Source organism: Teleopsis dalmanni, chromosome 1 (genome assembly GCF_002237135.1).
Source record: "Teleopsis dalmanni isolate 2A chromosome 1, ASM223713v2, whole genome shotgun sequence".
NCBI lineage: Eukaryota > Metazoa > Arthropoda > Insecta > Diptera > Diopsidae > Teleopsis > Teleopsis dalmanni.
The window spans coordinates 202,049,409-202,059,497 of record NC_051846.1 but is presented as its reverse complement, the minus strand read 5'-3'; the positions used below and the strand labels follow the sequence as shown (position 1 = coordinate 202,059,497).

Here is a 10,089-nt window from a genome sequence, read left to right as displayed (position 1 = left end):
TTCGACAATATATCAATTATATTGAACAGTAAGGAGTTGAGCAAGAATAAATCGCTGCTGTGTTAATTTTTGTTAGCTGTTTATCTGTTAATGTATTAGTATTCATTAATTAATAATAGATATATAAGATATTATATTATATATAAGATATTATTATTATGTTGAATCTAGTTTAGTCAGTGCACTTGAGCACTTTTACTCTTTCTTAACTCGAGATATTTTCAAAACCCCTCTTTACGCCTTGACTGGATTATTGTTTATCACTTCAACAGACTAAGCAATAATTGATCTTTAAAGAACTTTAAAAATCAAATTAAATATGTTATATTAATATTTTAAATAATTGTTGTTCGTAAAAAACTATTTATAGCTTTTAAAAAGTGTATATATGCCTTCTTAATTTTAGTTTTTACCCTTAATAACTTTGAAAATAAAATATTTATTAATATTCACTAACGAATATTACAGACTGTGAGTGTAGCTCCTCAGCAAAGTCTACTTGACCAATAATAATTTCTAATTATTTTAATTTACTATGCATATTACAAAGGCAACAACTCTCAAACCACAATCATGCCAAGGGCAACAATTAATGCAATGCATTACAAAGTTGTAGGAATATCCAGTAATATCTTTCGATCATCATTGCGTTTGGAAATCAAGAGCCGAGGTGTTTCCAGATTGCATTAAACTCACACTTGCACTTTACTCGGTTAGGAGGCAGTTTTGTTAACGTGGCACAAACAACCACAATTCTGTTCTTGCGTCTTTGCGGTTGCACATGCGCCTTGCCTCGCACTGCAATTCTGATTACTCCTGTTCTCGGTGGCTACGTTCAAGTGTTTGGCATATCCTCTGTCTGTCTGTTTGCTTAGTTGACTATAGTTGACTATAGTTTTATGCTTGGCTACCGACTGTGTTACACGCTGTTGTTGAAAACAAATGACCAAGAAATTAGCTTCATAAGTGCTTTGAATAAAGAGCGGCTAAGCAAAACTATAAGTTTATATATAGAACTTTTAGGAGTGCTTCCTGCTGAAGCTAACAATCATTTTAAGGTTGTATAATTATTGTTAATTATAGTTAACAAATTTAATTTGTGTTAAGTTTAGTTTAGATTGTTTTTCTTTTTGCAACTCGATTTGATTATCTGAATCTCTATATTAATAACTATCACTTTTCTTAAAAATTACAATACCTTTTTAAATCCATGCTAGACTGGCACTTTGGCGTACAAAATAATTGTGTTGCTAATCATTAGCGAAAGACCTTTAAATATCTGATAATAACTTTGAAAAACTGACAAACGTTGTATGTGAAAAAGATATATTAAAATTAGCGAAGACATCGAAGACTCCATTAACATATATATATTTAATCAGCTTAACGAGATGGATGGATTTATTGATAAAAAGCTTATCTATATGTGTGATTCAAATTTCAGATATTCAAATCCAGATAAATAAAGTTTTAATTAAAATTACGTTATAAATTTAATAACATTATAACTACATATCGTACTTAAAATATAGATAATTGGTCAATATGTTAGATTGTTCCAAATAAAAGGCTTTGTTTAGAAAATGTTTTCTTCTTTCTCTCCTTCTTTCTTGTTTAAAATTTATGTATACATATTTGTTATTATAATTATTTTATTTTATTATAACTGTTATAGTTCATTCGTTATCCGATTCATATGATAACTAAAAATAGAGCTAACTCACTAGCTGCAGAAAGGAATTTTAGTTGAAGACACTATAATAAAAAAATTAGTAATATAAAATCATAAGATTGCCTTCGGTGTACCATATATCTACATTTTCAAAAGAGATAAAAGATAAATTAAAAAAAAAAAACAGCACCTTTGCGGTGTATATACTGTATGTAAAAGGCAGATAACAGATGTAAATATTCGGCAACACAAAATTCATCTTATATATTTCAACTATATTATAGATGATATATAGCAGTGCATTATCGGATCTTACTGTTGTTAATGATTCCACTTATCGATAATAAAAGTAATGAAAATGGTGTGTTCACTATATACTAAATGTTTTAGGTATGGTCTTTCAAAACCATGACCAACTGACTCATTATTGTTCACGCTCCTTTAATATTTCGATGACATATAAACAATAAAATTATTATTTAACAAGTTTATCAAATAGAATGAATATATATTTAAATATAAAACATTTCTTATCCAGAACTTACGATTTGAATAAGTTACAAACTATATATGACTGAAATAATTATTCATATTCTATTATTATTCACCCTCTTTATTATTATTTCTTATAAATTATTCTTAGTATCTGGCATACATAAATGAGCAGCTGTGGGATGTCATTACTTTGCAGTTTGAGGACTTCAATTGTCTCGTTTTGTTCTGGACGTTCTATTTTTAATGCAAAGTACCATTCCTAGATACCAAAAGTCGTACTTTTTAACTCGGCATTATCTACAGTGAATCCAACTCAACTTCTTTCATTTTTCGGAAACAACATAATTCATCTTGGTATGATAATTCTAAGTCCTATTTTACCCCACGCTCTTTTGTCTTATAAACTGTGTTTAGAGTACGTTTTTATACCTACTTTCGAAATTTAATACTAGTTTGAAGACAAGTGCTGAAAGGACATTTCTTTGTTACACACAGGAGATATCCTCAGTTCTTTTTGAATGAGGACTTTATTTTTGTGTTTTTATTGTAATTTCTACCCATCCCGGTAGCTTCTTCAAATTGTTCGTTGGAATTAGATCCGTTTGATACTATTAAAATCTGAATATATAAATTGGAGCTAAATACCAGTATCTTTTATATGGAATTTAGTTATAATTTAGCAGAATGAGCGTTTTATAACTAATCTTTTTGGGCGAAAAGGATTGGTGACGTAGTTAAGCGCCATCCAACTAGTTCATTTATTTAGGTATGTCGTACGAATATTTGAAATTGCTCAGGCTAAAAAATATGGAAAAGCAATGCCCGCTAATGAAAGACACGATAGAGAATGTCAACATCTTTGGTGGAAGAACTAGGTAATCAGCAGTACAAAGGCATTTGGTACTACCAACTAGCAGTAGCAAGCCAACGATAGGGCTGACTGAAGGGGATTCACAACTTATGTAAACGCCGATATTCCTCGACTCTGTAATGGCACATATGATTATGTTAATCATAGCGCTTTATTTCTAGCAGACTCTATCTTTTATCTAAATATGTCTTAGTTTCTTTTTCATTTTCCGCGCAACTCCATCTTAACAAACTAAATTAATTTCATTATAATTGAATATTTATCTATTTTTGTACAGATATAATCCTCAACTTCTAGCTGTTTGATTGGCTGTCTTCTATATATAGAAGTCTGATATAATAGATAGATATAGAAGATATTTTATATTTTCATTTTTTGAAGTTTTTCATGTATCTCATCTCTCTATATTTAACTTCACCGCTTTTCTTCTATTCCTCTGCTCAACTCTTTTCTATCCTAGTATGCCTTATTTTTTTCGTTGTTTTTCGAGCAGCCCGGTCTCGTCATACTTAATTAATCCAGCTTTATTTATCAATCAATATATATATCCATTTTTTAGATATTCTTTTAAAACTTCACATAGACTCAGCGTTAATTCATAACGATGAGTCTTTTATATTTCTTATGATTTATTGAGCATTGGTTAAATGTTATTTTTTGAAAGACGTCTTCTATGCTCTTGGTTACTTGGATTATCTCTTGCCATAACTTAACATCGATTATTTATTGTTCTTAAATTTAAAAAGATTGGAGATAAGCTCTTAGTATAACAGAAAGTTTTTTGTTGTTGTTAGATTAAAATCATACATACATATTCATGTTCTACTAAGTATATTATAATAAATTAATAAATAAGATACAAAGATACAATATCTTGCAAACAAATTCCATATCGAATTTTGATCGCTAAAATTGTATTCTAATATTGGCAACTCATGAGGCTCCAAAGAGAAAGGTGGAATCTTGCTCAACATCGTTCGAAATTAAATAAAAATTATTTACGTGATTTTTTGCAATTCTTTTGCGAAAAAGATAGAACCTTTTTCGTTGTTCGCAGTTTGTTATTGTATCTTATCATTTCGTGATTTGCGAAAGTCCATTAAATTTGATTAAAATTAATGCAGGCTTAGCTATGTTAATAAACATTGGAATTTAAATTTATTTTGTTAATTTATAAGAAACAATTTTTTTTATTTTTATTTGTTTTTGGTCAATAAATTTTTGAGATATGATTTTTAATGTACGAAGAATTAATTCCACAAGGTTTGACGTTTCGAAAAATTCTTATCTTTTTGTATGGAGAGTTTTCAACTAGCCTTCATGCTATATGCCATATTAGGTTTCTCTAGGTCAGTAAATTAGACATTAAAAATTGTATAATAATTATATAGACCATAAAGACAATATATAGAAAAAAAAATATATATGAAAATTATTATTGGGAACCCCAATGACAATTTGTGCTAATATCCATTAAAATCATAAAAAATCAGTTTCCAATTAAATAATATTTCGCACACCAGAATCGATAAGGTGTGAGATTTGACCTGCATTTCGCACTAATCAAGCTAAGTACGAATAATTGGTTCGGTGTACCGAAGCTAATTAAATTCTCCATTACGCCTTCCTGGTTCGTTGAATTTTTTGGGCTTTCAGTTATTCATTACTTGAGCTCATATATTCAGTAATTATTTGTATTAAAAATACATGTCAATGAGATAAATAAATACTTGGGCATATGGAAAATAACAATAGCAGAGGCATTGGAATAGTTCACAATGAGAAGCTCTGAGTCAAGTAATTGCCTGTCCGGCTTACGCATGACCGGGCATATTTGGCAGACACGTGAGCTGTTAAACGTATCCGTCGTAATTAACTTTTTAGTCGCGCATTTGTTAAATTTAATTTAATCATAATAAAAAGTTTTCATTGTGATTACAAATTAAATTGAAACCATTTACCGCACTTATTTTGCACAACGGTCGATCGGTCGGTTGGTCGGTCGGTCTGTGAAGTTTATTCACAGCTAAGAGTATAAATTTTTTGTTCTACAAAAAGTTGGAAATGCTAACATAGCAACTTTTATGAGTCGACTTTAATGCTTATTTTTTCGTTTCATGCCAATCGACAAGTGTGAACAGAATTTGAGGCAAAATATCTATGGTAATTCATCACTTAATCCTACCAGTTTTGAGCGAACGGTTATTGACCACACCGGTTGGTGGTTTATGCTCACTTTTATGACTTTAAGAAATTTGCAGTAGTTCTTGAAAAAACTATAAACATTCTGATAGGGTTCAGCTTTTTATATTTAGTGGGACAATTGAATGGTTGGACGACTGGTATACACACCTTAAAAAAATGGATATATAAGTGAAAAGTAGTTGCTTAGCATATAGATATAGTTAGTTGAAGTGGAGAGAGGAACAAATTCTCCTTAATATTAGCTAAGAAAGCAGTTTTGAATCCACAAATCCTCGTAATAATATGAAGAAGAAAGTCATGTTGCTGTTATCTTTTTTCAGGTCAGAGAAGTGGCATGATAGATCAAGTCGATACAGGTTTATATGCGTTATAAAGACACAAACTAATGAAACTCATTATGCAAAATAAAAATGCAGCTAGGACATACCTTCTACTGAAAGTAAAGTACGGATTTTGTAAATAAAACACACAAATTTAAATTTTATGCCAAATTTATTTTATCTCCTTCAAAATATGCTCCTTCTGAAGCGATACACATATGCCAACGCTTAACCCAATCTTCCATACACTTTTCGTAGGCCCGTGCAGGTATGGCTTTTAGTTCCTTCTGCGAATTCTCTTTTACCGATTCAATCGACTCAAAACACTTACCACGAAGGAGCAATTTGAGTTTCGGGAACAGGAAAAAGTCGCACGGCGCCAGATCTGGCAAATATGGTGCCTGAGCGATGATAGTGGTGCCGTGTTTGGTCAAAAAATCGCGTACAACAAGAATTTTCCATAGTAAAAATCGCTAAATGCACTTGGTAGTCTCACATTAACAGCTGCTGTAAACAAACTAATTGACAGATGGCGCTCAAACTTGTATCATACGTCCAGAAAGGGTGTACCAATATAACAAAAAAAAATTTTTGAAAAAGGTCTATTACTTAAGGAGTAGTTAACAAACAACAAAATGCGGATACTCCGGACACTGAGCAGAAGGTAATTTAGAAAATAACTATTTTATACGCAAAAAGCTTTTTTAAACATATGGATCTAACTTAACTTTAGTTGGGTTAGAACAGTTCATGCTACTCAGGAAGTCGAGATGATGAGCAGAATTTAGTGGAAAAATTGGCTTCTAATATATATAGTTGGAAGCAAAATGCTGTCGAGTAGAACTCGCCAAAAAGCGATAAATGGAATATACTCAAGATGAGTATACATATATATTTTATATACCACTGGTACTGCACAGCTCCTCGAAATGTTTTGCTAGTATCCACCAATAATAAAAATATTTTTGTCTGTATGAAATCTTTGACTAAACAAATCCTACTTTCAATACCAGATATATGTAGTAGAATTATTAATTAAATTATTTAGAATTCATATTAAAAACTAACGAAGTCCATCTATTTGACCAATGCTTGGACCTTAAAGATTCTCTCCTGCAAACTTTTTCATTCTTTGTTTTAATTAAAAATAAGATTTTTAAGAATAATATTTTCCTAGTATTAATAAAATTTATTATCGTTAACTATAATTTATTAATACTTATTATCTTACATATGAAGATCTATTAAAAATTATTAAATGAATCTTGTCTTAATTTTCAATGGAAATACAAAAAAAAGTACTACTAGCAAATGTTTACTATTTACTTTAGAGTTACTATATAATACGTATAATTGTTAATTATTTAATTTTTTTTTTCTATTTTTAAAGCAATTTTTATTCACTTAATCATCTTTTAAGCATTTAGTATAGTTTAATTGTTATTCATCGCATGTGAAACTAATTTTGTTTTATTTGTCGCGACGAGAATTGTTTATTTTGTAATATTTATATTATTTTATTTTATGGATGGAATCTTCTTTCGCTGTAAACAATCGTTTTCTAGAAGTTTATGGTAATAATTCATTATGAGAAAAAAGAACTCTTGTCTAAGCGAATTTGATCGCGAATATAAAAATAACTAACAAATAAAATCTAAAATATTTATTTATTTTTTATTCTACTGAATAAGCAATTCAGTAAGAATAAAGACACGATAATAACGCTTGCTCGCCTTGTTTTGTATATGTGACGACAATGGTCAAATTAGATGCAAATCGTAGACTTAAGTAAGCTTACTGGGGTGGTTGGTTATATCAGCTTAAAAGAGGAGTATATCTAATGAAAAGTTTATCAATATGACTTCAAGATCTAACATGACTTCTAGTATCAATGTTAAGAAATTTATTTTGAGTTGTGCATATATGTATTCTGTTGATTCTGACATACTAAGCTTGAACTTTATAAAGAAAAATCACTTCTCTTCTCTGAATCTCTAAATTTTGCTCTTCAAACATAAAGCAAGCGTTGAGGTACTTTTGTTTCTTTTCTTTTATTTATCCTTTCTTAAGTTCCTTTCGTCTTTCGCCAAATAACACTTTTGCTCGTTTCAAAACAACTGCTCTCTTCCAGTGTTCTTTGTATGAGTGTTTTCGTTTTTGACTTGTTTTCTAATATTTTTTATAAGAGAATCTTTGTGACATCTTCGTTTTTAGCACCTCTTTACTTAAACGGTTTTTCTAATTTGCAGAGCGCCTCTCTGATTCATACACTAATTCAGTCAAGTTATACACTTTTTTAAACAAACCTTGACACCTATGTATTGTAGACTATTAAATTCTATTTTACTTTATCCTTTGTTCTTTTATGCACTCAACTTCTATTTATGTTCTAAACAAATCTTTACAGCTATATTAAAAGATTCCGAATTAATTTGTCCTTACTTCTTTTATGTACTTCATCCTTTCTATTTATTCGCTAGACAGATCTTAAAGTATATGTTGTACACCTTCTTCGGTTGGATTGGGTTCAACTCGTAAGTTGATATATAATAACTGGATATGAATCCGTGAAATTATATAAAGAAATTCTTATTCAAAAAATAATTTGGTTAGATTAGATTCAACTTGTTAGCAACAAAATATTACGCATTAATCCCGAAATGATTAGCTTATCATATTAGTGACATACTAAATGAAGTTCAAACTATATTGAGTGCTATGTATCCACTTGTAGGCAAATTCACTTGTTGTCATGCTGGTCCCATTGTCCACTGGCTTTATGACTATTCCAAACTCTTCCTCATTATCTATTTAATTTGCAGAAAATTACTAACTCTGTTTTGAATTTAAGAATTGTAGTGGCCTTCTATTAATTGTGGGATTGGGTTATACTAAAACGTTTCATATGTTTTTTTGCCAGAACCGGGCACATACTGGATGTGATCAAATTATGAGTACTGTATTTTATAATGACTTATTCTCCAGCCATAGCAGCCTACTTCCGACAGGCTGTTATTTTTATCTGTTTCTTTTATCTCAAGCTCAAAAACACAGTCTATGGACAAAATTTTTCAACAACAATTGAGATAAAGTCAAAAATCGGTAAAAAGATGTGACAACAATGTTTCTCAAACTGTGAAATCCTTAAATTGTAGAAATCGCTACAAGGCATTCCAAGAGTGTTTCCCAAACTACAAACTACGGGAGAATAAGTGTCCTATATTATTAATATAGCTATTTTTAAGATGATAAGATAACGATCTAAGATAAAATAAATACTTTTTGATTGTACAAAGTATGACATGTACTGAAATTTCCATTGCTCCAGACGTGTGAAAAGTAATATAATAGACGATGGTTTTCACTTTTATCGCAATTTTAACAAAGTCTTGAGTTGAATCTTGAAAACTAACTTATATATTGACGATTATATATTATGATTTCAAAATTTCTGCTGCTTAAAATTTTATTAAGAGATTCAATTCATAAGACTCCACTGTGCAGTGATCCCAAAGCCGAGAGATCAGTAAAACTTGCTACTTACTTTCAATTAAATTTTATGAATGATAATTTTTATATTGTATTGTACACATATATGTGTCACTTATTATTATTTGGCCAATCGACCTGGTAACAGATTTATTTAGACAATCTTCTTCAATTTGTGGGAGTAGAATACGAGTGTATGATGATATTGCGAAATGTGCAACAATGAAAATGTCACCAAGAGTACAAAAGATCACATTACAAAATTTTAAATATTTTTATTATGACTACTCGTATGTATCAAGTCCGTATCGCAGCTGTGGATATGTTCAACATTTTTACATAAATTACTTTATTTTATTTGTCTGCACTGAATTTGTACTCTACGTACTCTTGGCTTGGAACTTTTTTATGAAACCATGAAGTTATCATAAATCTTTATTAAATTTTAAGAAATATTATGGAATCTCTTTGTTTTTTTTTAGAAGGATATGAAATGTGTAGTATACTTATTGACTACGTACTCATACCTATAACTTGAAAATACAAAGAAGAATTTTCTTCTGCTTATTTTATTTTAAAGGTTTTAACAACTATTTTTCTCATTCAACATTATTCTAAAGTTTTCTATAGTAAGAATTTTCGATAATATGTGCAATTTCCATAAAAGAGTAAAGAAGATTAAAGGTTTAAAAGATTAAATGTGACATTGACCACTGAGTTGCGTAAATCTATTATTTTTTTCACGTACCACAAATGTGGCAAGTAGACAGTAGTCCGTTGAGGCAGGTACAGGAAAGAAAATAAATTATAAAAAAATACAAAAAAAAATTATTACTTTGAACAATCTATAGATACAAGATAGAGATTCTTTGTATTTTGCACATTACACTAACTTCCGAGAATTAAGGAGCATAAATTATGCTAATAGGGGAAAATCACTAAAAGTCGAAGGTTTTTAATTAAATAATTTATTTAAAATCTATTGAAAAAATCTTACAAATGAAACTTTAATAATAGGTTAGAAAATAGAAGACAGT

General features: G+C 29.7%; 2 protein-coding genes across 2 annotated transcripts in view; one reads left to right on the top strand and one right to left on the bottom strand.

Moving 5' to 3' along the window:
- LOC119667071 overlaps window positions 1–3,343 on the top strand; it is a 7,983-nt gene extending 4,640 nt beyond the window's left edge. The window contains exon 10 of the mRNA XM_038076356.1: window positions 3,316–3,343. Coding sequence (XP_037932284.1) covers window positions 3,316–3,343 — 28 coding nt within the window. The remainder of the gene's footprint in view (window positions 1–3,315) is intronic.
- Window positions 3,344–8,511: 5,168 nt separating this feature from the next.
- The window catches only part of LOC119667070, a 9,156-nt gene continuing 7,578 nt past the window's right edge, over window positions 8,512–10,089 (bottom strand). The window contains exon 18 of the mRNA XM_038076355.1: window positions 8,512–8,618. Coding sequence (XP_037932283.1) covers window positions 8,512–8,618 — 107 coding nt within the window. The remainder of the gene's footprint in view (window positions 8,619–10,089) is intronic.